At 37.7% G+C, this 24,388-nt stretch overlaps 1 protein-coding gene across 4 annotated transcripts in view; it reads left to right on the forward strand.

Annotated features, from left to right (window-relative positions):
• The window catches only part of ccny (cyclin Y), a 32,984-nt gene that overhangs the window by 5,847 nt on the left and 2,749 nt on the right, over window positions 1-24,388 (forward strand). The window contains exons 2-10 of one of the 4 annotated variants that reach the window (XM_087788795.1): window positions 10,896-10,970; window positions 11,684-11,704; window positions 13,309-13,343; window positions 13,437-13,460; window positions 13,854-13,954; window positions 14,036-14,071; window positions 14,142-14,199; window positions 14,285-14,404; window positions 19,092-19,258. In XM_087788795.1, the coding sequence (XP_087644921.1) occupies window positions 10,896-10,970; window positions 11,684-11,704; window positions 13,309-13,343; window positions 13,437-13,460; window positions 13,854-13,954; window positions 14,036-14,071; window positions 14,142-14,199; window positions 14,285-14,404; window positions 19,092-19,258 (637 nt within the window). The remainder of the gene's footprint in view (window positions 1-10,895; window positions 10,971-11,683; window positions 11,705-13,308; window positions 13,344-13,436; window positions 13,461-13,853; window positions 13,955-14,035; window positions 14,072-14,141; window positions 14,200-14,284; window positions 14,405-19,091; window positions 19,259-24,388) is intronic. The other 3 variants (XM_087788797.1, XM_087788796.1, XM_087788798.1) reach the window with 3 other exon arrangements.

The following is a 24,388-nucleotide window of genomic DNA, read 5'->3' on the forward strand; positions in this document are numbered from 1 at the left end:
GCGTTTTAGTACGCCAATTTAGTGTGCATGGCGCACTAAATTTTCCATACTAAGAATTGAGACGTACTTATGCACTAAAAATACTAACTTTGAGTACGCAAGTATGCAATTTGAGACACGGCACCATTCTTCAGTGATGGATGGATGGATGGATAGGTGGATAGATGGATAGATAGATGGATGGATGGATAGGTGGATGTATGGATAGATGGATAAATAGATGGATGTATGGATAGATGGATAAATAGATGGATAGGTGGATGGATAGATGGATGGATGGATAAATAGGTGGATAGATAGATGGATAGATAGATGGATAGATGGATGGATAGATGGATAAATAGGTGGATAGATGGATGGATAGATGGGTGGATAGGGGGATAAGTGGATAGATGGATAGATGGATGGATAGATAGGTGGGTGGATAGATGGATAGATAGATAGATAGATAGATAGATAGATAGATAGAACTGTATTGAACACTTGGATACATTCCTTTGGTAAGTTGTTTGAAGTACCAATGTCATTTTAAAGCAATGCACAAAATAATGAGAGTGTCTGAAACTCTTATTCACGAGTGGAAAACAACCAAACAAAACTCGACTCATAAGTGCCAGTTGTGCATGTGATCAAGCAGAGGAATTTGCCTTTGGATCTCCTGACGGTGGTAATGACCCACATGCTGTAAAACCAACTAAACAGTAACAGTGCTTATTTATTCCCTTCCCCCCCTCTTCATAAGATTGGTTTGGGGTGGCTAAATTAACAGTTGAATTAGATTTGACCCACTTGGTGATGCGTACAGACACAAGTTGTCATATCTGTTTTGGCCTTGTTTGCGTCTGTAAGGACTTGTATTTTAAATGAACCAATAATATTCAAAAGTTACCATCCTGATTGATTTTGACAGTTATTGAATTTCCAACATTGATCTTGTACATAAATAGGCTAGTATATGATGTGGGACTACGGGTGAATGGTTACGCCACTATCTGTCCTGGGTATACCAGCAAATTACTGCAATACAGCCCCAGGTCTGACATAGTACTCGAGCCATTCCCCTTGTCTTCTTCACTTGTGTAAGTGTGGAGCAAAGGGGTCACAAAAGCTCAACATGTGTGTTAAGACCACCGATTGCACCCGCAAGTCATGTTACAAAAAATAATTATGGTCTCAATTTTTTCATTATGAACTATTACATTTTCAAATATTACAGTCAAGCACTTGCATTACAAATTAAGCAGGTGTTTTTTATTCAGGATTTATTTGTATCGAACAGTTCCTGGTAGTACTTTCTCAATCCCAAGGAAGTAGCCCTCGGTTGCAAAAAGGTTGGTGATCCCCGGTGTAAAATGTGTGACTAAAAAAAAAACGATTTTACATTTTGTATCTTAAATATATTTCTATTGTTTCCATGTTTTGTACTTTTTTTAATTATGTTTTATTTATTTATATTAAGCTCTGCATTAGGTTAGCCTGGTGTTGGTATGCTACCCGAGGTGTTAAAAAACATTGATTCAACAATGTATCGCTATACTTTCTTAACTATATTTGACAGCACTTTGTCGATTTAAAAAATAAAAATAAAATTCACCCTTTTTATTTTTGGGGATTTGAAATCATATACTTGTATATATGTATATTTTGTTTCCCCAACGTTGTTTTTATGGTTGACAGTTCAATAAAGTCTGTTTCAAAGTAAAACAATTTGATTTTAATAACAGTTTACATGCAGATAATCACAGCATTTGTTCATTTTTGTGTTGCAATTAAACTTCTGGCCACTATATAATGGCAGTTGTTACGTCCTCCATAGCTCCAACGAACATCCTGCTAGATCCTTGTAATGACTGAGGATTAGAAGATGCAGTCTCCAGCAGTTTTTTAAGTTATTTTATAGAACATATTTTGATTTCAAATGAGTCATCCGGTCAGAAACGACTGCAACACCAGAGTCAAGTACTCAGGCTATACTACAAATATGCTTGTTCCTACAGCATCAAAATATATTGCAATACATATAATTTCCTCTGTATCCTGATCTGATTCTTGCCAATACTCACCCCTATATGCTACTGTAAGGAAACAGGCTTACCATTAAAATGAAGTTATGATCCCGAAATACGATGAGGTGGTGTCTACCTAATTCCCATAATGCATTCTGGCATACTTTAAATACCATACAATTTAAGGATGTTAAATCAATTTACAAAGCATCTGGTTCTTCATTAAATGCTGTAAACTGGGATAATACACCTACATTGTTGTATCTTTTTGTTTGTAAATGCATAGTACAAGTAACCATTTTCAATGATGTGTTTTTAATGACATTAACTTCTTACGCAGCAGTGATTCGTATATTTGATTTTTTGCTTGAGATATTCATCCTTAAGTCGTATGAAAGCCTATTAAATGTTTCCAAAGACATATTCCATCTCAAAAATCCAATTATATCAGGTTTTAAATTCACTGCGAAGGTGTTTTAATCAAGTGCTGCGAAAACCTTTGAGCGAGCAGCGTCGAAGCAGATGGAGCCGTCATCCTGTTTTACTTAAAGTAGACATCTGTAATGGAGCGAATGCTCCAGGCCAGACGTTCCTCTCCGTCTCATTCATGCTAGTTCTTTCCCTCTGGAGCGCAGTCGCACACAGGCATGCACACATATATCGACGAGTGTTGCTCGCAGGCTAATTGAAATCTGGACATGGATTATTCATGCCTGGTTGATGAGCCCGGGGAGTCTCCCAAGTATGAATCCCAGACATGTTGACCCCGATGTATGGCGTGTGAGACGATTTAGTAGCAATTGTTGTAGGAGTGAAAAATTCCCTTTGCAAGGATTTTTCCGTGAGGTTTCCTCGGTCAGATCATTCATGACGTTTATTACTCTGTCTGAAGTTAGATGACAATGAATTATCCTGGTTTAGCAATGTTGCTACATCTCTGTCTGGGTATTAGAGAATGTTCAAATTGAATCCTGCCTGACAACTACTCAAAACAATTCCTTCTTAGGGATATTTGTATGTTTTAAGTGTTGTTTTATGGACGAAAATAAAAGCATCTGAGCGTCCAGTCATTAAAATTGATGTGCATTTTTAAATATTACTCTAATAATCCCGGGTTAGTTTATGGTATGATCCTTTTTTATTGTTTAAAATGCCCATCTTTATATTTACTCAACCAGAGGTGTGTGCCTGGATGAACTGATCAATACATTTATTTTTTCAATTGTCTGTTACCTGGTGAAGTGTGACTATCGTTCTCTTCTTAAAGAGCTTATTCAGAGTTCATTGTTGACTAATCCCCGTGGTTGTACGTTAATGGTCTAATGAGAATTCAGTCAGACAATGCAGCTTCTGTTGGAAGTCAGTGATGTTTCATTGATGAACAAAAGTTTGTTTAGAAGTACGATTAGCTTCTTGTCGTCTTTAGAAGAAGTAGTAATGGAGAGGAGTTGCTGTGGCAATCCATTGATGAAGAAGAAAAACTTTTCGGGCAGGTTTTAAATGAGTGAAAGGAGCAGATTACTTTTGTATAAATTACAGAAGCACAAATTAAATATATAGACTTTATTGTGCTGTAACTTTTAACCTCAAGTAATTCATAATATTAGAAATAAATGACTTTGATTAGTTAGAATTCAGAAGTTAAGGTTGCACATAAACGTCAAACCCTGTAGTCAAGCCCCGGGGGCGATATACGGCCCTTTGACTATATTATTGCGGCCCTCATGAGGTCAAAGTAAACTCAACAGTTTTAGTCTATTATTTATTAATATTATTAACTCTTTTATCTTTCTTTTTTTTCTCTTTTGTACTTTTGTGAAAATTTCTTGACCCTCAAAATAAATGTGCAATATTTTATTCTTTGTAATATTCAGATTACATTACATTTACATCACTTTGCAATTACTGGTTTATAAATATTTTATTGGAACACTCTGGGGTTTATTTTTCGTTTCATCTTCTTTCCCTAATTCCTTTTTTATTGCGTTTAGTTCGACAGCATTCAATGTTGTAATTTCCCGCCCCGGCTCTAGTCGGAGTCGGTGCAGAGGCTGGTCATGAGGGGGGGAAGCAGATGGGTGGTGATCATGTTGTTTGGATAACAGTTTTTACACACCTGGCTGCCTCCATGCTGACATGCATGCATTACTCCCCGGTGGGTGCCAGCATGACCCAGTGCTGCCACAATAACGGGCATTAACTGGCAGCTGGACAGACCTAATGGATTTTGTGTCCTGCCAGTTTCTATGTATTCTTGTTCGTAGTTAGTTAATCTACTCTTTATGTACCATATCTACTGGTTATTCTCTAAAAATATAATTTAAGCGGGTGCGATTGCAACAACCAATCCAAATGGAACCGGTTCCTCCAGCTCTAGTTGGCTGGTTATGCTGAACAAATAATCATCTACTCTTTTTTTTTTTTTTTTGCACGACGAATGTAAAAGTGTAACAGATTTGGCAGCTCAGATTGATTTAGTAAATCAGCAAACATCGCTCATGACTCACAGTGTCAACATGCAGGTACCAGAGAAGCTTGTTTGCTTGCCAGTTTTTTTTGTTGTTTTTTTTGCATCATTCACAAATCCGTCATCCCCTTGTATGTCTGCTAGAATGTTGTCTATTACGCGTTTGGAATGTCAGCTCGGTGTAGCAGTAGTTCAGCACAGATGGCTTTCTGTCGTCTGTGACTTATGTAGGTGAAAACCGTACCCCCATGAGCAAGAGGTTTTGATTTAGCACGCAAATGAAATCTCATAGAACAGGTTGATGCCAGTCAGACTAAGGCTGTATCTGGATAGTACACGGTGAAAAAACACTTATTTCATGCTGTGCAAAAGCCGAGAGTGGCTGAAAAAAGCAATGATCCCTCTATCCCTCTATCCATCTCTCCATCTCTTCATCTATTTCTCTCTCTATCTCTTTATCTATTTATCTGTCTATATCTCTGTCTTTATCTCTGTCTATATCTATCTTTCCATCAATCCATCCATTCATTTTTATATTTTAAGTTTGATAAAGAGAAACATTTCGTTTTTTTAATTAATTTCTTTCGATTGTATAATAACTGAAGCATAATAACTTATTTTGGTGTTTAAGTTTTCAACCTTGGTTTCACATTTATTTTACTCATTTTTTTTTTCTCTGTGCTTCCTTTACTACAGATGACATCGATCATATCTCTTCATTAGTTTGTATTATGCTAAATCATAGAGACTTTCACTGTAAGAAACATATACCGTCTCTTCCTCTGTGTCATTCTTTTGATACATGTTTTTTTTCTTCATGTGTCTCCAATGCTGCCGTCTCTAATAGTGATCTCCTCCCTCTGTGTCAACACCTCCCGACCCTTGTTCACGACCACACAGCTGTGGCTTGTTGTACCATAATAACTATCATCACATGGTACTTGACAGCCCGCCAATGTTGAGATGTATGTACTTTCGTAAGTACAGTGTATCTACAGGGGAAGTGCTACGACTTTTCACATTTAACTAGATTTTATTTCTCTCGTCTCGCTTATTACCAGCTTAGGCATCTGTAAATGGATTTTCTTTTAGTTGGACAGCTGATAAATTGCTGTTGTGGTCCCTCTTTTGTCAGCTGCTTTGGCCAGAGCACAGATTCTAAGTGCGACTGGTAAGTAATTAGTTCAGTTCCTCGTGTAATAAGGTAGCGGAGCTGCAGAAAAAAAAAGAGCAATCAATGGCAGGTCCAGGCGCCTTGTCTTCTTTGATGGGCCTTCCTCCGCCACCTCAGTAATTTAAAGCCTGTGTTGCCTGGTTACACTGGGAAGACGAAGCAGGGATGGAAAGGTTAGATAGTGATAGTTGGGGGGGTTTATAACTGTCATCTGGATGTCGAGTCCATGCGTACCTTTTTCCGGATTTAATGAATTTTGCTCATTAGTTTTAGTGACGGTGCTACTTGGATGCAGATTATTTAAATAGAACGCCCTCTGTCAGGCTATTATAGTAAAATAATTTGTCTTTTCCGTTTCAAGTAAATCAAAACGGTTAATTCTGCACAAGCTGAATTTCAGTGGGGCGTTGGAATGATTTGCGAACTTTGGTCCTTTTGTGTCACACAATTTCCAGTACAGATTATCAAAACAAGCTTCGTCTTTCAGCGCCCAGAGAATTTACTAAAGCTGAAATATTTATCTCAAGATTTGGACCATGTGTACATTTTAATTTTTAGAATTGAAGTTGATATCTGTATTGAGAATGTTTGATTGATACTTAGCTCTAGATGAGTACAAAGATAACCATCGGTTCCTTTTCGTAAAAATCGAATTGATATATGTATGTAGATGTATATGTTCTTTTTATTTGCACTTTGTTCTTGTTTTTTCTTTTATGGAACTTGCTGTACCTTGTATTGTCTGCTGTGTACTGGGAACCTAAGGTCCCGAAGGAGATCTCCAGAGGGTTTTATAAAGTCAATCTAATCTAATCGGGTTTATAAGCAAATAATCCCGGGTTAAAGGTCCAAAAAAGGCCCTATCAGTAGTTTTTTTAATGGCGTTTAGATAATAGTGTTACTGAAGTGTTACTGTTTCGAAATTGCCTATTCACTGTGTGTTGTTTACCAAACGAGAAATGCCAATACTTCATATGAATAAAACTTTCTTAGCCATCACAGCAACCCTTACCTTTTCAATGAAGTTGGAGAAACCCAACTATAGCATAAAACACTTAGAGCTAACTCAAAAGATAAGAAAAGTATGGGGCTGCTTGCAGCTTTTTTTGTATTGTTCTATTATTCCTCATCTTAGAATACAGTATATCATATCAAGCATTAGCTGTTTATCTTGTCAGTCGAATTATACTTCATATTGAAATAGATGATGTGTTTTTTTCACCGTTTACAATTTGAATTATATGGCTATACCTTTACACTTGTTGGAGTTGTTAAGCTTTATGGAGAATAACACACAATTTAATACTAAAAATGTATGCGTAGTTTCTTTTGAGAGTGATTTTTTTTGTTTGCACGTGCTTTGTTTGTTTGTTTTCCATTTTCAACTTTTGATCAACTCCAGCTGGCTTGCCTTGTTTTGACATAATGCTAGACGGTCACAAGTGCAAGAGTGATTAAAAAAAAGCACTTCTTTAATCGACTCGTGAGACGGTTCCACTCCTCCAAACACTTAATGTCTCAAACACTAGATTTGTTGCGTGCTTCTGATCGTAACCACGTGGGCGTATTGTTTGATAGCATGCAGTTGACAGCCGGCAGTGGCATGTTTTGCCATCTGGCACCCCTAAGGCTGGCACCCTTCAGCGGCACTGTAGATTTTAGTTGGTCTCGAGCTGATGTTGAAATGCAAAGACTCTCTTGTGACACTCTGCAAGGGCAGGAAGCTGCTTTCAACGTCGACACACAGCGTCTTGTGCATTCTAATGGTAATTCCTCTCCTCATTTGAGAGAGAGGATTTCTGTGTACTATGAACTCCTTCGCTGGAGTGGACGCACTTAAAAATATTTTATGAGCAAAATGGTGAATGTCGCATTATTGCTTTAATAAAATCAATGGTACTTTTGGAATTAATAACTTGATGCATTTCCAGCAACCCTTAATCTCATCCTATTTTTTTAGCTGACATCCATAGAATAAGCCTACAGTTGTTTTTTTTTAACAAAACAGTGCAAAGGCGTCTTAGAATGGCTGCCTTGGTGCTTGGTTCTGTTTTTTTTATTGCTTATTTTGTGTGTCATCTTTTTCATTCGTTTATTCTGTACAGCCAGCACAAAAAAAAATCCTATTTTGTGTGTTAACGCTGGCAATACAAGTTTCTGATTCTGAATCTCATTAGGATCAATACAACCAATGTTTAACTGGAATCTATCTTTCAACAAAACAAAATTCTTGTGTCCATTTTACAAGAGGTTCCGTTAAACTTGCTTAAACGCATGCAGCTGTTGCGATGAGAGAGGGAACAAGACAAAGAGGTAAAGGTGTTGAGAAACAATTTCATAAGGCAGGTTGTAATGTTACTGTTGACTAAGAAAATGAGTCGGAAAGGAATTTTGTATTGGTTCGTAGTTAAGAGCGTATTTTATCTTGAAAGGGGACATTTTAATGGATATATACATGTGAATATGCAAGATTATAGCTGACGGCTAATCTTTAGTCCCTTTGGTAGGTTGTCGTTAACGTGGGAATAGTTTGAAAAAACATTGACAAGTTAGACAATTGGAGAAAAAGAGAAAAGTATTGGAATGTACCAACTGATACACAGGTTTAGCCAGGTTTGTGGCAAAAGTGTTGTTCTTCCAATAGCCAAGTTTGAGATGAATTAAAGAAGTCAGGGTCTTGAGTTCACGTCTTTAATTTGGTATTGAATTCCAGGTATGAGATGCACTAACAGAGAAAATGACCGAAGACACTCTTTCTGAAATGAACTACACAGTCACTTGTAGAAGAAGGAGAAGGCTATTTCATATATCTCAATAATAATTAAAGAGTTAATTTGGAAACTAGTTGAAATTCTACCACAATAGCTTAAAGAATTGTGACATGTAAACTACTTCACAATGATGCCACTTTCACAGTCAACATTTCAACACTAACATATATTGAAACATGTGATTTACCCTGTAAAAAAAAGGCTCAACCACTCCCATTCCTTTTTTAAAAACAAGTATACAGCCATTATTTAAAAGGAAAATCCAGGTAACCTTTATATGTTTGTAGTCATAATTCAGAATTGCACATATAAAGAGACTGGGACGAACAATCATTATTTGTTTTTTGTATATATTTTTTGTCATTTTGCTGTTGAGACACATTGAAGCTTTAAAATAACACAGTTTGTTTAGTTTGGTATTAACCGACTTTTTGTTTTGATACTTAGTTACTAGCTAACATTTCAGTGGCTTCTAGCATTTCTATTTCTCAACATATTGCTTACAATATATGCAAAACCCTTCAGTGGTCAAAAATAAATATTGGAACAATCCATCCGGTAAAACCTGTCTTTCTATTGTCACAGGCTTCATTAAGCTTCACCGAGTCCTGAAGTTCTCACCAGAAGGTCTCTTGAAAGCTGTCACGTTTGATGATAAGAAAAATGTTATTGCGATTAATTACTCTATGAGTGCGTTTCTCAGCAGCAGAATGTCGGAGGCCTTTGTCCAACTTTAAAAACATGTGGTAAAATGATAGAGGTGCAACTAAAGCAAAGGTCACTGACCTCATGAAAAGAACAGGAGGACACACCCTGCTCTATTGTTGGTGACCTTCCGACTACATCTCGTAGCTTCTTTGAACTCGTCAATGTGGAACTTTTTCTTTCACAATAATAAATAGTTTGTTTACATGATGACCGAATAAAAAGTTAACACGATGTTAACTGATGTTTCTTGTGACCGTGATATGAAATATTCCACTTATATTATGGTTAGAAACTCACTCTTACTAAACATGTACTTTTCATTTTACTCAATGAATCTTTGTTCTCTTGACGAACAAAACTTTTCTGTCTTCCACGAGCATCCCCCTCTCCCTGCTTCTGGGTGTTGGTCAGGTCTTAGCCCTTTCCTGTCTCATTGACATCATCCTAGAAACCAGGAAACGGCTTTCCTCACCCCACACATACGACACACAGTTTCCTGTTCCAGCAGGTTTTCGAACAATGATTCATGCAACCTGAAGGGTGTCAGGAGCTGGGAGCTAATATTAATGTTTGTTTTTTAGTTAATAGCATTAGACCCCCCTAGATATAACTGGCAAAAACTCTTCAAAAAAAAAACTGATCAGTTGGATTTTGTTAGAGCAGAAAGCTGAAACTACTGCATGTGATGTTTGCATAACTGCAAGTTTAATTCTGTTCCCTGTGTTACTTTAATGTGTGTTTATAGTCCATTATCTGGACGGGGAGCATTTTCAAGTATGAAAAAGCTGCATGTTTACAAGTAACTGAATTTTTTTTAGCTTCAGAAATCCATTTTAAAATCATATTATCCTGGCTGAAACAGAGATTAGCTTTAGTGTCCCATGACTATAATAGATAATAGATTAAGAGATGAATAAGTTGCATCAAGTTCAAATTTCAATTCTGGGATGAATAGCTGACTTTTAAAGTTGTTGAAAAATGTGTGCATATTTCTGAATCATCAAATATCCGTGTGCATGGCCAATCTATGATCAACATCTTAATATGATTCTTAGGTTATAACAATCCAACCACACGCATCTGAAGCTTGAGTGGCACACTAAGATTTGTATCGAAAATGCTTGATTTGAGTTGATGGAAAACTCAAAAGCAGTGTAAAACTTTACTGAAAAAAAGTAGTATTGAGAGCCGGCACTGTGATAATCCTTAAAGTTCAAGGTAAAGTAATTTTTCAGATTTGTTGTTTTGGGGCAATTAAAAAACATTTTGATATATTTTTAATATTTAATTGTTATGGTGATTTGGAATCCACACATGCATCCCTAATGTAAGTCCAAAGTGCTGTCTATGAACTTAAACAATAGATTATAAGGAAGAGGACTAGCTCTGTAGATATGATATAAAACAACCATTGATTATAACTTCAATTATGTTTCATGATGTGTGTATAAAAGCTCAAGATTTTTTATTTCTCTGATGCTTTGCACTTTATTGAAGTTCCTGTTAGTAAATAACGGTTGGACACAGTGACGATGTGATCTACAATTCCATTTGACTTGATTACCCTGCTGCGGTATGTTAGCTTCCACCCGATAAGCGGTTCTGTCTGCAGCCAATACTCAACAGATCCATAACCTTCTGCTGTGTTTATTCCGGGTATGGATTAACAAACTAGTAGTTTGAACAGAGCGGCTGCAACAACAGCACCAACATACATTTTATCTTAAAAAAAATGATAATGTTTAAATGTTTTTTTTCCATGTTTTCAGATCTACCAATGGAGTACAATCCCTCGGACCACCCGAGAGCGAGTACCATTTTCCTTAGCAAGTCCCAAACCGATGGTGAGTCATTTTCTATTCAAATATTTTAAACTTGTGAACCATTCCATGTTCAGCGTGAAATCCCATTATATTGTCTCTTTAGCCATCTAATTTCAAAGTGCCACATCATAAGCGGATTTGTTTTTACAGATCCATCACTTGGTGTCAAAATAAAGAGTAATTATTTCGTTCCATCTGCTGAAATGTGTCATTGAGTTTTCATACTTGGAATGTGGCAGTCAATTTGCATATTCCAATTCAGCTCCCACTTATTGCAAGTCATTTGACTCACATCACAGCCATCCATAATTCAAGGATGTTTTCCTCTCAGATTAGTTTCCATTTGAACGTGTGCGTGTGATCAGCATCTTTTTTTTTATTAGTCAGTGTTCACACGTAGGAAAGCCGCCTGAGCTCAAGTGCTATGTAAAGTAGTGATGCGCTTTTATTGCTTCCTATTAAGGGAAGTGTTTGGAGAACAAAGCTGTAATAGATCAGGTTGAGACAGGATTTTTAATTAGCATGCGAGATAGATGATGACTATCACACCGACTGAAGTCACAACTAATGAATTCATATCAAGTTGTTTCAGAGTACTCTTCAAAATTTGAAGGCAATGATATTTAATTAAAAGATAACATTCCTTTATTCTCAAATGTCCCTGTCACGCAAGCAAAAAACAAACGGTATGTGATTGTCAACAAAAAAGACAAATTTGGACTTTTGTTTTTCAGTGCCCATGTCCAACAAGAGAGGTAAGACGTGTGGTTCAACAAGCACCGTTACATATGTGACAATAAGTCGCAGCTACACACTGTCTCCGTCTGTTTTGTGTCGTTGAAAGCACTTTTGTATGCAGACACTGTGTCACTGGAGTTGTGCGTTTGTGCTCACATGCTTGTCGGCTGTTAAGAATGTGTCACGCAAAAATAGTTTTCTCCTGATCGATCAGGTGGAAATGATGCCTTTTTAGTTTTGTTTGACTATTATACTTCATATATATTATTATAGAATTTAAAATGTGTTTTTTATTTAAAGGCAAATATCATAAATTAGGCCAATCTTGAATGGATTATTCAGCATTACTTTTACAGACATGACTAAGTTAGTTTAAGGGGATCATTTCACATACAACATGTACGTTACAGACAAGCAGTTTGGATCTATTTGAATGTTTTTAAGCGTTTCATTTTGGAAAAAGATAAAGACAGACCACTGTGCTCCAGTCTCTACATTAAAATGGACATTTTTGCCTATAATAGGAACAGATTACATCATAATCTAAATCCTTAGTCGACATGAGGGCGAGTAGAACGTCGGTGAAGTTTAAAGTTTGGTGTACATCATGTTTGTTCAAAGTTAATAAAGAAGTAGAATGGTGAGTTATACATTGATAAGAATGAAGGATCTGATACCTTTTTAGCATTTGAAATATTGTTTGTAATACACTTTGGTTTTTAGTGCAGCAGGAGGCAGTAAGATCCTGGATGTTGAGTAAAAGCAAACGTCAGCTCCTTCTGCACCACAGAGAGTTACAACTCTTTAATTGTTAATTCCGGGACACCGTCAACATTTAAGATAAAATGACATAACAGATGACCTAAATTTCAAGAGATATTACTCTTCTAAACCCCAAACAAACCTTTCTATTAAGATGTATAAATAAATCATAAAGGACAAGTATAGTTGTACTCAGTGGCTCCACACTACAAAAGTGTGAGTGTGGTGAGAGCTGCTCGTCCGAATCTCAGTGGAGTGTCAGGTGTGATACAGACATGATTGGGATTGTTGAGTGTCATTGTTTGTGTACCTGTTTCTTCTTCTCTGTTTCTGCTGCCATTTGGTTTTGCCACTGACTCTTTCTCTATCTATTGCTGATTTATGACAATTTTTCTTAAGTTCATTTAAGGGAGTAAGATATGCAACTACACTAAAAAGATTGGAATTATTGTTATCGATAAATCAATTGTATTTAGAGTTAAACAAGGTTACAAAATAATGTTAAGGAAGAAAGGATTCAGCAGCATTTGGATCTTCAGATGGCTTTGTGATCGTGTTTGTACCTGTGTTTCTTCTACACACGCTCCTTTTTTTTTTCTTGGCCAGCGACTCTTTCACTCTTAATGTCGTTTGACGGCCCAACATGTTGCGAGGACTGAGGCACATCTACACACACCTGTGTCGTGCTTTAATTCACACGTCAACACTCAGGTGTTGCTGCACGGAATTTATGAATTCTCTAAAATAATTTCTCCGTCAAGGCCACAGTTCTAGACTTAATGTGGCCTCTGTGTCCAGGGGCAAGTTATCACCTTTATTTTTAAACTAAAAAAACCTGTCTGATTGTGTTTTCTTCCAGTGCGGGAAAAAAGGAAAAGTCTCTACATCAACCATGTGAGTTAAATCAACTGCTCTTTTTTATCTAATATGTGCATTTAATGGATTCATCCACTGCTCACTAACAAATCTTCAATCTTTCTTTGCAAGTTCACGCATATATCGGAAAGCAAGGTATTGTTATTTGTGTTTTTACCAAAGTAGCTTTCATTTTTATCATAGTTTGTTGTTTTGTAAGCAAGTTTGTTTGGTCACCAAAGTGCATGAATGTTGCAACAACAAAAAAATCCACATATGCATACGTTTTATGCTCATTAATTGCATGCAATTTCTTTTTTCCTGTATGGCATTGTAAATGGTAAAACCAAAATAAGAGAACACAGTTTGACAAGTTTAATAATCAGTAATGATAAATAACTTCTTGCTTTGTAAAGGCTAATAACTGGCCAATTTCCTGCTAAACACTGTTTTATTGACCAGGCTGTGACATGTTTTGCTTCTTTGTAGTCTGTTTGTCATTCCATGGGGTGGTTAAGAAAACAGATTTAACATGTGTGTCTCCCACAGCATCATCCTGGGCTCATACGGCGCAAGTACAGTTCGTGTTCCACCATCTTCCTGGACGACAGCACAGTCAGTCAGCCAAACCTCAAATACACAATCAAATGGTAACATAGTGTCTTTTATGAAGTATATTTCAATTTAAATATTGAGCTTCTCATACTCTTGTGTTCCATGTTGTGTTGCAGTGTCGCCCTAGCAATATTCTACCACATAAAAAACAGGTATTCTACTCTTTATTTACATGTAGTTGCATCCTAAATTGAAATCCAATACATTGATTTTTCATTTCAGAGAAAACGATGGAAGAATGTTTTTAGATATATTTGACGAAAAGCTTCATCCGCTCTCAGTAAGAACAAGTATTGATGATGTCTTTTGGTTCAAAATCCCTTTTGTATTTTTGTTTTAACCATAAACCTAATTTTTTCCCACAGAAGTCCGAGATTCCATCCGGTTACGAGAAGCACGACCCGGAGCAGAAACAGATCTACCGCTTTGTCAGGACGTTGTTCAGCGCCGCTCAGCTCACTGCAGAGTGTGCTATTGTCACATTGGTGAGTTTGTGTGTCCACGTCCGTGCCTGCACTAGGAGGCAGTGTTGCCACCTGGTTATTATTACCACTCCACGTCATATTTGGACTAATATTTTAGTTCCTTATGTCACAATGATCCAAATCCTAATCAAGCAAAAGTTCATAAAAATATGTAACATTTGGAATTTAGATACACACCTAACGACATCACTATTTGGCAATTCAAAAGGTATTTCTACCTGTTAATTAGTTTTAAGTAAATACAAATGCATATAGAGAATTACTATAAACTTTTATGTCGAAATTAAAACCTTAAAAGGTGACAAAACTGGTCCAAATCTATGTCTAGAATTGGAAAAGTTTAAACTACTTTAGGAGATTCTATATACACCTCTCAAAGTCATGGCCCACCAAGTCACTATATGTGGCCCACTGGATGGTTGGTTCAAAATCAAAGTATTTTTATGTTCATGTTGATAGTGTGACCTGTAAAAGAGCCAGTGCTTAAGAAAAGACAAGGACCGGAGATGATGGATGTCAAACAATGTGGGACTTCCAATAATACTAAAGTGGATGATGACGTGAAGGTGAAATACATTTAACACATCACACTTGTACTTCTGGTTAAAGACAGAATGGTTACTATACAGTATATTATATTTGGCCCACGGCCCTTGTTTCCTCAAAGATTTTGGCCTCTTGTACGTGTGAGTTTAATACTCCAGATCTAGTGGTTCAGTCAGGTCGGTGTCGAAGCTTCCCATTGGACCAGCTTTATACATTATACTGCAAGATATGCAAACAGCAGTCCAGAATCTCCACCTACTCATCTGCCCAGAAACAATCTCTCACTCGAGCAGATATGTGTGCCTCTGGTGAGCATGAGGGTGTGGGGTTAATATGTCTGACCCGCTGGCCTCGTATTGGGTTACTGCGTTTCCGGACAGATGCATAACTTGTGAACTACACATGAGGCCGAGGGGTTGGTGGTGGGACGGGGGACGGGGGCTGTGGTTCAGAAACGTACTGCCTGCAGGCGGTTACAGGGCAGAAAGTATCGTGGTCTTTGCTTTGTCTAAATTCATGGTTGTCTCATTTGACTCGCTCCCTGCTGGCTCTGTGTACTTTGTATTCTGCTCATTTGTCTATTTACTCTGCTGCATTCATATCACTCAACATGTGGTCCAGCTCTAATTTGAAGCCGCATTCTTTCACATACTCTACCCACGTTGATGCACACGATAAAAATCATGCAGTTCAGAAAGTTGTGCTCTCAAAAGGAGACAGCACGACTCGTCCAATCAACAACCTGAGCTGATGCATGCAGAGAAATTGTTAGCAGGCGTGAATACATGATGAAAGAGAGCTTTTGCTGGATCCAACTAGTCTATTCTGCCCCCGACACACCACTACATGGTAATGATCGTTGACCAGATGGTCAAGTTTGTCAGTGGTGGTCGTGCATCATTCGTTGGGTTGACAGTCGGAATTTCTGTTTTGCTAACTTTACCGCTCTTAGTGACCTCTTGCCGGATCAGTTCTTTTCTCTCTACATGTCAGAGCTGACCATGGATACAATTCTCTCTTCAAAATACAAATGATTCTCATTTTGAGCTATTCTTTATTAAAATCCAAAATATTTACACAGGCCGTTAAATTAATCACAGCTGAACAGTTTGATGATTTCCCCTAATTCTGTGCGTTTGGGAAATGGTTACAATAAGTAAATAATGTGTTTTATAAACTATTGTTACAGCAATATTTATTTTCAAATTACTGTATAAATTTTGCACTGTTTCAATTAATTATTTTTCAGCTTTTCGATTAAATTTGTTACTGTAGTTTTCTTATTAAATCAAGTTTGTTTTCAGTAAAGAAATATTTTAGTTACAATTACCTTTCAAACATTCACGCCTTATGTTAATTTTTGTGTTGCGATTAAACTTCTGGCCGCTAGATGGCAGCAGTGATGACGTCCTCCGCAGCTAAAGGAACAATTTGTTCTGTAAATTCTGTCACGCCAGAGTCAAGTGCTCGGACGATACTACCAACATATACTTGCTCCTACAGTATCACAATATTGAAAGATCGCCTTATTTCCGATGCACAGGGGTGTCAAACTTAGTATAGAATGGAAATAAGAGCCAAAAATGCAGCATCAAACTCCCTTTTTAACTTTTAGTCAGAGTAGAGTCAAAGTTTTTGTACACTTTTCTCAATTCACCTAATGGTTGTGTTTAGTGTCCCATAACACCATTGACTTTCCTTCTGTCATTTCCTCAGACTTTCCAGACTAATCGTTGACATTTATCATCTCTGGTGGCAAGAAAACCCTTCACTGTTATCATCATGGGCCACACAGTTAAATTTCATTGTCAGTGATTGAGTTTAATCTGTGTTTTAAATGAGTATTTATAGCTCTTGCAGCCCACATACAATTACCATCCTGACCATTTTGACTCACGCATGATGATTTAATCACAGAATATATTTAGTTATGAGTGGAGAGGAAGTGGTTTTGCATTTTTCTCTTTTTCATTGTTGGGACAAAAGAACCAAACAGTATAAAACGATGGTTGAAACGGATGCAAGTCATTCAAATGCATGAATGTCTTTCGATGAAAGCGTTCACGTTACTTATACTCGGAGTGGAATTGCATCATGGGATAATAAAGACAAAGTTGAAAGTGTTAATCTCACTTGTTAATGCAGAGTGGAACAAATGTATTTTAACAGCAAGAGAACATGCATGCTTTTTGTTGTAATTTATCTTCATTATTACAGCTTCCACATTGACACCGAGTTGTGCATTAAGAGAACAGATTATAAGGATGTTAACAAAAAGGATTCTGTTAATGTTCAAAGTAGCAGCCTCAGGGCTCTCTGTTCTTTGTGATTGTAGATCGTGGGAATACTTTCACATGAGCCATGAAGAAATTGAAATGCGGTGGTGGGCGTCGATGGGTTGTTGCGATACACATGGATATTTTATGAGCGAGCCCCAGGGAAGATGGATTTCATCAGCTTTGAGGCTTTGTTATTATTATTGTTGTTGTTGCCAGAGGGAGGTATAGAGGCAGACAGACACCACTATGAAGTGTCAAAAAAATCTACTAACCAAGGGACAAGAATCGTTGAATTTAATCTGTGATTCATAAACGCTTAAATAACTAAATCACTTTTACTGAAATATAAAAATCAGAGTCACAATATGAGTAAAATTAGCCCTTATTCATTTTGTGTTTCTACGCATGTAATGTGCACAATTTGAAGACATTTAAGAAAGATACGTCCAACTTAATCAAAATAATGAACCCAGCATCTTCATATTTCACATTTATACGTTAAAATCTCTTTTAATTCAAGCATTTGTTATCATCTTATTTTCATTAAGTAGTTCTCTACATGTAAATCATATTACAAAATAAAAATGGTGAGAGACAGAGCAAATAAAAGTCTTGCACAGTAAGTAGAAAACAACAATAAACTTCCAAGTGTTGTATGTAATAAGTAAGTAATTTATATTTATAGAGTGCTTTTCCAGACCAGGGTCACAAAGCACTTAAACAATATAAAAAAATACTCAAAAAATATATACTCAAAAGATCAAGATAACACCAAGCCAAATACAGGTGTCCAAGAAAATCAGGGAAAAGCCTGCATGAATAAGAAATACTTAAGATGTTTCTTGAAGGAGTCAGTAGTTCCATCAAGCGCAAAGAGAGCGAAAGATTAGATTCTAAACCACAGACCTCAGAGCCCGAGCTGGGGTGTAAGGCTGGATCAGATCAATGATGTAAGGTCTGTCCATGAATAGATCTGAAAGTAAGAACCAGAATTTTAAAGTTGATCCTGAAATAAACTGGAAGCCAGTGAAGAGTTTTAAGGATCGGAGAAATGTGAGTTCTTCTACTTGAGCGGGTCAGAATTCTCGCTGCAGAGTTCTGAATCAACTGCAGGCGAGACAGCTCATGTCTTGTTTAGACATGAAAACAAACTGTTGCAATAGTCTAGTCAAAAACGCATGGATTACAAGCTCCAGATCATGTTGTGACAACATTTTCCTAAGTTCAGAGATTTTTCTCAGTTGAAGGAAACGGTTTCAGGTAAGTTTTCTGCAGTGTTGAACTAGAGACATGTCTTTGTCAAATACAACACCCAGGTTTCTCAGGCTCAGTTTGACAGACTGACCTAAGTCACCCAAGTACTGACTCAACCCTGGAACCTTATCATCAGGAGCAATAACCAGAGTTTCAGTTTTGTCCACAGTCGTCAACGTCTGCATGATGACTATCCGTAACATTTATTCATGAGAATTAAAAACTAGTTTTGAAGACGCAGTTGTACATTATCGCTTGGATCCACAACTGTTTCTCTATTTTAACCTTTTTTTTTTTAATATGGAAGTCAATGGGATGCCATTGGAAACTTATTCTGATGATCTCACACAGAACCATTTTTTTGTCAGATCAAAACACAAAAAAAGTATACTTTCATAACCCCCTCCCAATAATATTTACAAATCAAAATTTATAATATCAATAATATTGAATATTTTAAAGTAAGTGTTATTTTTATGAATATATTGCAAATATTTTCTTCAAAATGTAGTGTATTTAATGTATAATTCAGTGCTCAGCAGGGTGCGGGGGTCCAAGATTTCTTATCAGTTTCATACATTCAATGTTTCCCTCCTGTTTGCCGCCAGGTATACTTGGAGCGCCTGCTGACCTACGCCGAGATGGACATCTGCCCGGCCAATTGGAAGCGCATCGTGTTGGGAGCCATCCTCCTGGCTTCCAAGGTGTGGGACGACCAGGCTGTGTGGAACGTCGACTACTGCCAAATTCTCAAGGACATCACCGTGGAGGACATGTAAGTGTCTGGACGCTCGCCCAAACTGCTGATTAGTTTAAATGGGACGAGTTGGCCGAGCTGCAGGCGGTCATCGATGCATTCAGTAATCACAGTGAAGTGTCTTCTTGACTAATTACCTTTTCCTCTCAGGGTGATTCACCATAAAAGGATTTTAGCCATCATGAGGAGAGTGAAAGGAAAACTCAGTGTGTTACTCACCAATCCAGAAAGTTAGTCAAATTTAAGATGCAGGTAAATAAAGTTAGAATTTTTCATCTATGGGGCTCTTTTTTCACAATAAGTAAGTAAGTAATTATTATTTGTAAAGGGCTTTTCACATACCAGGGTCTAAACAATCAAAAACAATACCAATTGTTTTCATGTATTAACAAGAAGGAGTTGTCTCGGCTGCAGTTTAAACAAAAATCTGCAGCCAGAATTCTGACCTGCTCTAGTAGAAGAACTCACATTTCTCCGATCCTTAAAACTCTTCACTGGCTGCCAGTTTCTTTCAGGATCAATTTTAAAATTCTGGTTCTTACTTTCAGATCTATTCATGGTCAGACTCCTCCTTATATCAGTGATCTGATCCAGACTTACACCGCAGCTTGGGCTTTGAGGTCTGTGTATTAAGTTTTCCTGAGTTTAGTGATTTTCCTCGGTTGAAGGAAACAGTTTTTGGTCATCTCTCAGCCTCGGAAAGAGGATGGGCAAAGTGGCTCGGCAAAAGGTAGTCCAGGCTTCTATACTGATGGTACCGCGACCAGACTCTGCATAAGCAGTGAGAGGATGAAGGTTAAAACTTTGCCGACATATATCCACACACTTCATATACTCAGAATATCACAAATATAGTCAAGTATTAATTTTTTGTTAGTGTTTCCTGAAAGGTTTTTCCTGACTACGGTTGCTCATTGTGATTCGCTAGGACCTGGTTTTCCCTTCCTTTTACATAGTGTACTTATATAAAGTGTTACGTGTCTAACTCATGATGATTTGACTCTTTAAATTCAATTTAGTTGAAAGCTAGAAATCTGTATTGTTTTTGCTTTGTTCACTATTACAATGCTTCTTGAGACTTCAATTTGTAACGTAAAATAAGTGTTTTTTAAAAAAATTTTTTAACCAATAATACAAATCAAGAAAAAAAACAACCTTTGGACATATTAACGGAAAACCAATGTATTAAATGAATTATATTATGATGTTAAATTATAAACGTGAATTGTTTCCTCTTCCATTCTCTCTCAAAAGAAGGAATTTCAAATACAATGTGATGTTTCATCACTCTACTCTCCTATTCAGGCACTGAATGTGTTGCATTTCCTGTCCGTACGAATGATCAAAATGATGCGACAGTTCTCTCTCGGTAACACGGCGACACTGACGTCGACACAATCCGGCGACGGAAAGGCGGCGGTGAGAAGTATGCAGTCAATGATCATTAGCGGCGTGGTTGGAGAAGCATTCAGAGCTCATTATCACCAGCGTGGAGGGAAGCCTCGTACATCACTTTAAATGCGTGTCAGCTCGTATGTAGTCGCCGATGACGTGTTTACACACCATCATGCACGACCATATGCAGCCGTCGCCTGTGCAGTAGGGGTTCGCATACGAGGGTGTTTTACTGGGTATATGAAAGTAATAACTGGTTAATGAGTTTGTTATCAGGGGAATCTTGTTGCATTAATGCCATTTTATTTTTCTCAGAAAGACGTCCTCTGTGGGGCGTCCACGGTGAGCTATGAAAGTAGAAATAAACATCTTATTTTTACAGAAAAGGAGATACTCAACAGAATGATCTGCCACTATGCATGCCATACATTCAACTCTATAATATATATAACTTTGATTTAGAGTCGTATTGCTGGGGCAAGTCTTTTTGCGAGAAGAAAAACTTTAACTACATGTCATTTAGTTTAATTGTAGCTTTAAGTTGGAAGGTTTAAGACTAGTTGAGAGTTGATGAGGCCTCATGAAACAGCTGTTGTGTATCATGACACAGTGTCTTCATTTAAAAAAGGCCACTAGATGACACTGTTATTTGGTTTTGATCTACTGATTCAATGAAACCTGGCTTCATTTTTAAAGACGGTGAAGACACTGTATCATGATACATCATCAGCTGTTTCATCAACACATCACCAATTAAAAACGGCAACTGGTTCCTCGAAAAATGCTTCACCAATATTTGAAAAAAACTATTGATATAATATGATGATATTGAATTGTTTTTTGGGATTGAATAATATGAGTTAATTTTATTTATTTTTATTGAGAAGAATACCAAGAATTCAATTTCTGAAACGGCAGAAATTCTGTCGAGATTAACATGAGAATCGATTTCCAAATCATTAATTCAGCATTTTTCTTGGTTGAGTTTTATCGTCTGATTGTCTCTCTCTCTTTCTATTTGAAGCCACCCAGTAGAGTGCTTAAACCATTGGTAGGCAAACACAAAAATATTCCTGCGGTCCAACAGCCGCACAAGACGAGGTCGCTGTAAAAGTAAATAGTACATTTGACGACTTTTAGCCCTTCGGTATCGACTTCCTGTTGCACTTTGCTCACGACACGTACGGCCGTCAGCACCTGTCACGGCCATAATGGCGTAAACAACAAACACCAGCAGAATAACTCGTCAAGTTTGACTAAACAAACTCCAGCGATGAGGATCGTTCCTCAAATAACCAGACTTCAAAAAGGCATGAGGCCACATTCCTGCCCGCCACGCCGTCCTATATACAACACGTGTCTTTGAGACGTCAAGAATCTTGGCGGGAGTATTCGGAGGGAGAATCCAACACGGCGGACGTGTCGCCACCGCTATGACCTCCAACCTCTCCGGCCATCACCCCCCCGTTTTGCAGCGGAGGCGCTATATTCCTGACGTTGTGCACAACTATTTTGCACAGCCGTGAGCGCCGATTCCACCTGTCCAGAGGACCAGCTTCTAGGCTTGGACTTGATTATCAGAACCTGACGGGGAATTCCATCGAGGATCAATTTCAAATCCGCGCTGTCAAAGTCGATCCTCTACAAAGACGAAGAAGACGAAGTGGAGACTTTTCTACAACGTGCAGCTGCGGAGTCTAAATTTAGCCACATGATGGTGTGTGTGTGTGTGTGTGTGGGCGCCCAAAGAAAAAGACAAGAAGGGAAGACCCGCATTCACACTTAGCATTGCGAAGTGTAGAGCGAGTGATGAAAGCGACCGTCGTGCCGCGAAGGCGAGCAGAGAAAAAAAAGGAAACGAATGACAATCGCAAACAATGGAAATGTTTTTCCTACTGGTGAATCTGGGAGCTTCCGTATCTCCTCTCTCCAGCGTGAGGCTTATGCTCGACGCATGTGCCGGGATTAGAGCCGTGTGGTGGCGCTCAAACAAACCGACAATATTGAAGCTTTAATTGGACAGAAGTCTTCTTGTATTTAAGATAAACTTTGCGTCAGCTACATGATTGCTAGCTTGAACCTGGAAAACCTACTCTAGTCCTTCCATGTGGATTTTGAATACGCTTCTCTCTGATGCTCTGAATGACACAAACACAATATCTGTTGAACTAAAGGTTATTTCACTATATAGTTTCAATGCTACACTTTTGCCTATCATAGGATTTTCTCAAATCTGTCTGTTAAGAACAATTTAAGATGCCACGTAATCCCTTTTCATTTAAGCTGACCTGTTTAATAACATTACAGCACATTAAGAAACATTTGAAACTGGTATCGATATGTTTAGAATCTACACCTTTCCCAGGAGATTTAGATAAAGTTAAGTCGGATGATGGTTCATTTTAAGCCCCGTTTTTTGATGGCATCATGTGTTACATGTTGCATGAGTTCCAAATGCTGCTTCTCAGTTGTGCCCCAGGTTAAAAAAGGTATCACGGTACAGTGCAGGGGTGTTCAAGTCGCTACTCAAAAAGGCTGAAGCTGCAGGTTTTGGATCCAGTCGAGCACATATAGTTGAATCCAACAGGTGACTTGAATCAGTTGATTGTCAATCAGGTGCTGCTTTTTCAAGCTCACACCTGATTGGTTGCCCCTACAAAAAATAAAATCGCATGGATAAAGTATTGGTAAGATAATTCTACATTCTCAAAAAATAAGATGCGATCTCATTATTTGTGAGGATGAGCATTGATTTTCAAAAGAATACATTCAGATCGAGACACGTTATTTAGTCAAATAATATTTTTTAACTTCAAGATTCAAGAGCGGCTTTATTCGTCAGTACATATTGGTACATATTAATGGAATTTTCCGTGGCTGTGGACATATTCGTAATCGGTTGTAACACAAATTAGAAGAGGATAATAGATAAAGAAAAACAATATATACAAAATATACAAAATATACAAAAAATTGTGCGGAAGGAAATAAATAAAATAAGGCAAACATTGCAATAAATAGTATATGAATAGCATGGTAGGAATGATCCGTTCATGAGTGAGACGGCGGAGGAGAAGAAAGTGTTCTTGTCACGCTCACCATGCTACAAAGAGGCTGCAGAGAACAGACATCAGAGCACATTAATAGAAAATATGTGAAACATCTATTTAGATGTTTAGAAACTTGACATTTTTCAATTTGTTTAAAGTCAGAGTATGACTAGTTAAAGCCCCCCTTTGGTGACGGCATCATCTGACGAGTGATGGTTTGATGAAGCTTCACGAAGCAGTGTCATGTTGAGCAGAGGTCGGTAGGTGGCGCCATAAGTTTATAAATGATTTGAAGTTTCATTAGAACAGTTGTTCAAAACAAAGGAAAATAGTGCAGAGACCGCCATCTAGTGGACTCTGAAAATAATGATGAAGCCTCATCTGATAGTCAGTCACCAGTTGATGGGGCCTCATGAAACGGCTGATGAGGTGTCATGATACATTGTCTTCATTGTTGAGAGACCACTAGATGGCACTCTCAGTTTTAAAGTGAGGCCAGGTTACATTGAATTAGTCGATCAGTGGACAATATTCCTCTCGTTCTCAGCACCCGGACAGGTGTGGAAAAGGTCACAAATAACTTTGTATGAATTTTAAAACGACTGCCAGTGAAAATGTTGGTAGTGGCCACGAAAGGTCAGAGGTCAAATCATCTCAACAAGGACATCACGATCAATGAGACGGAGAGTGCTAAAGTGTTTTC

This window comes from Callionymus lyra, chromosome 4, assembly GCF_982586985.1.
Source record: "Callionymus lyra chromosome 4, fCalLyr1.hap1.1, whole genome shotgun sequence".
NCBI classification, from domain to species: Eukaryota; Metazoa; Chordata; class Actinopteri; order Syngnathiformes; family Callionymidae; genus Callionymus; species Callionymus lyra.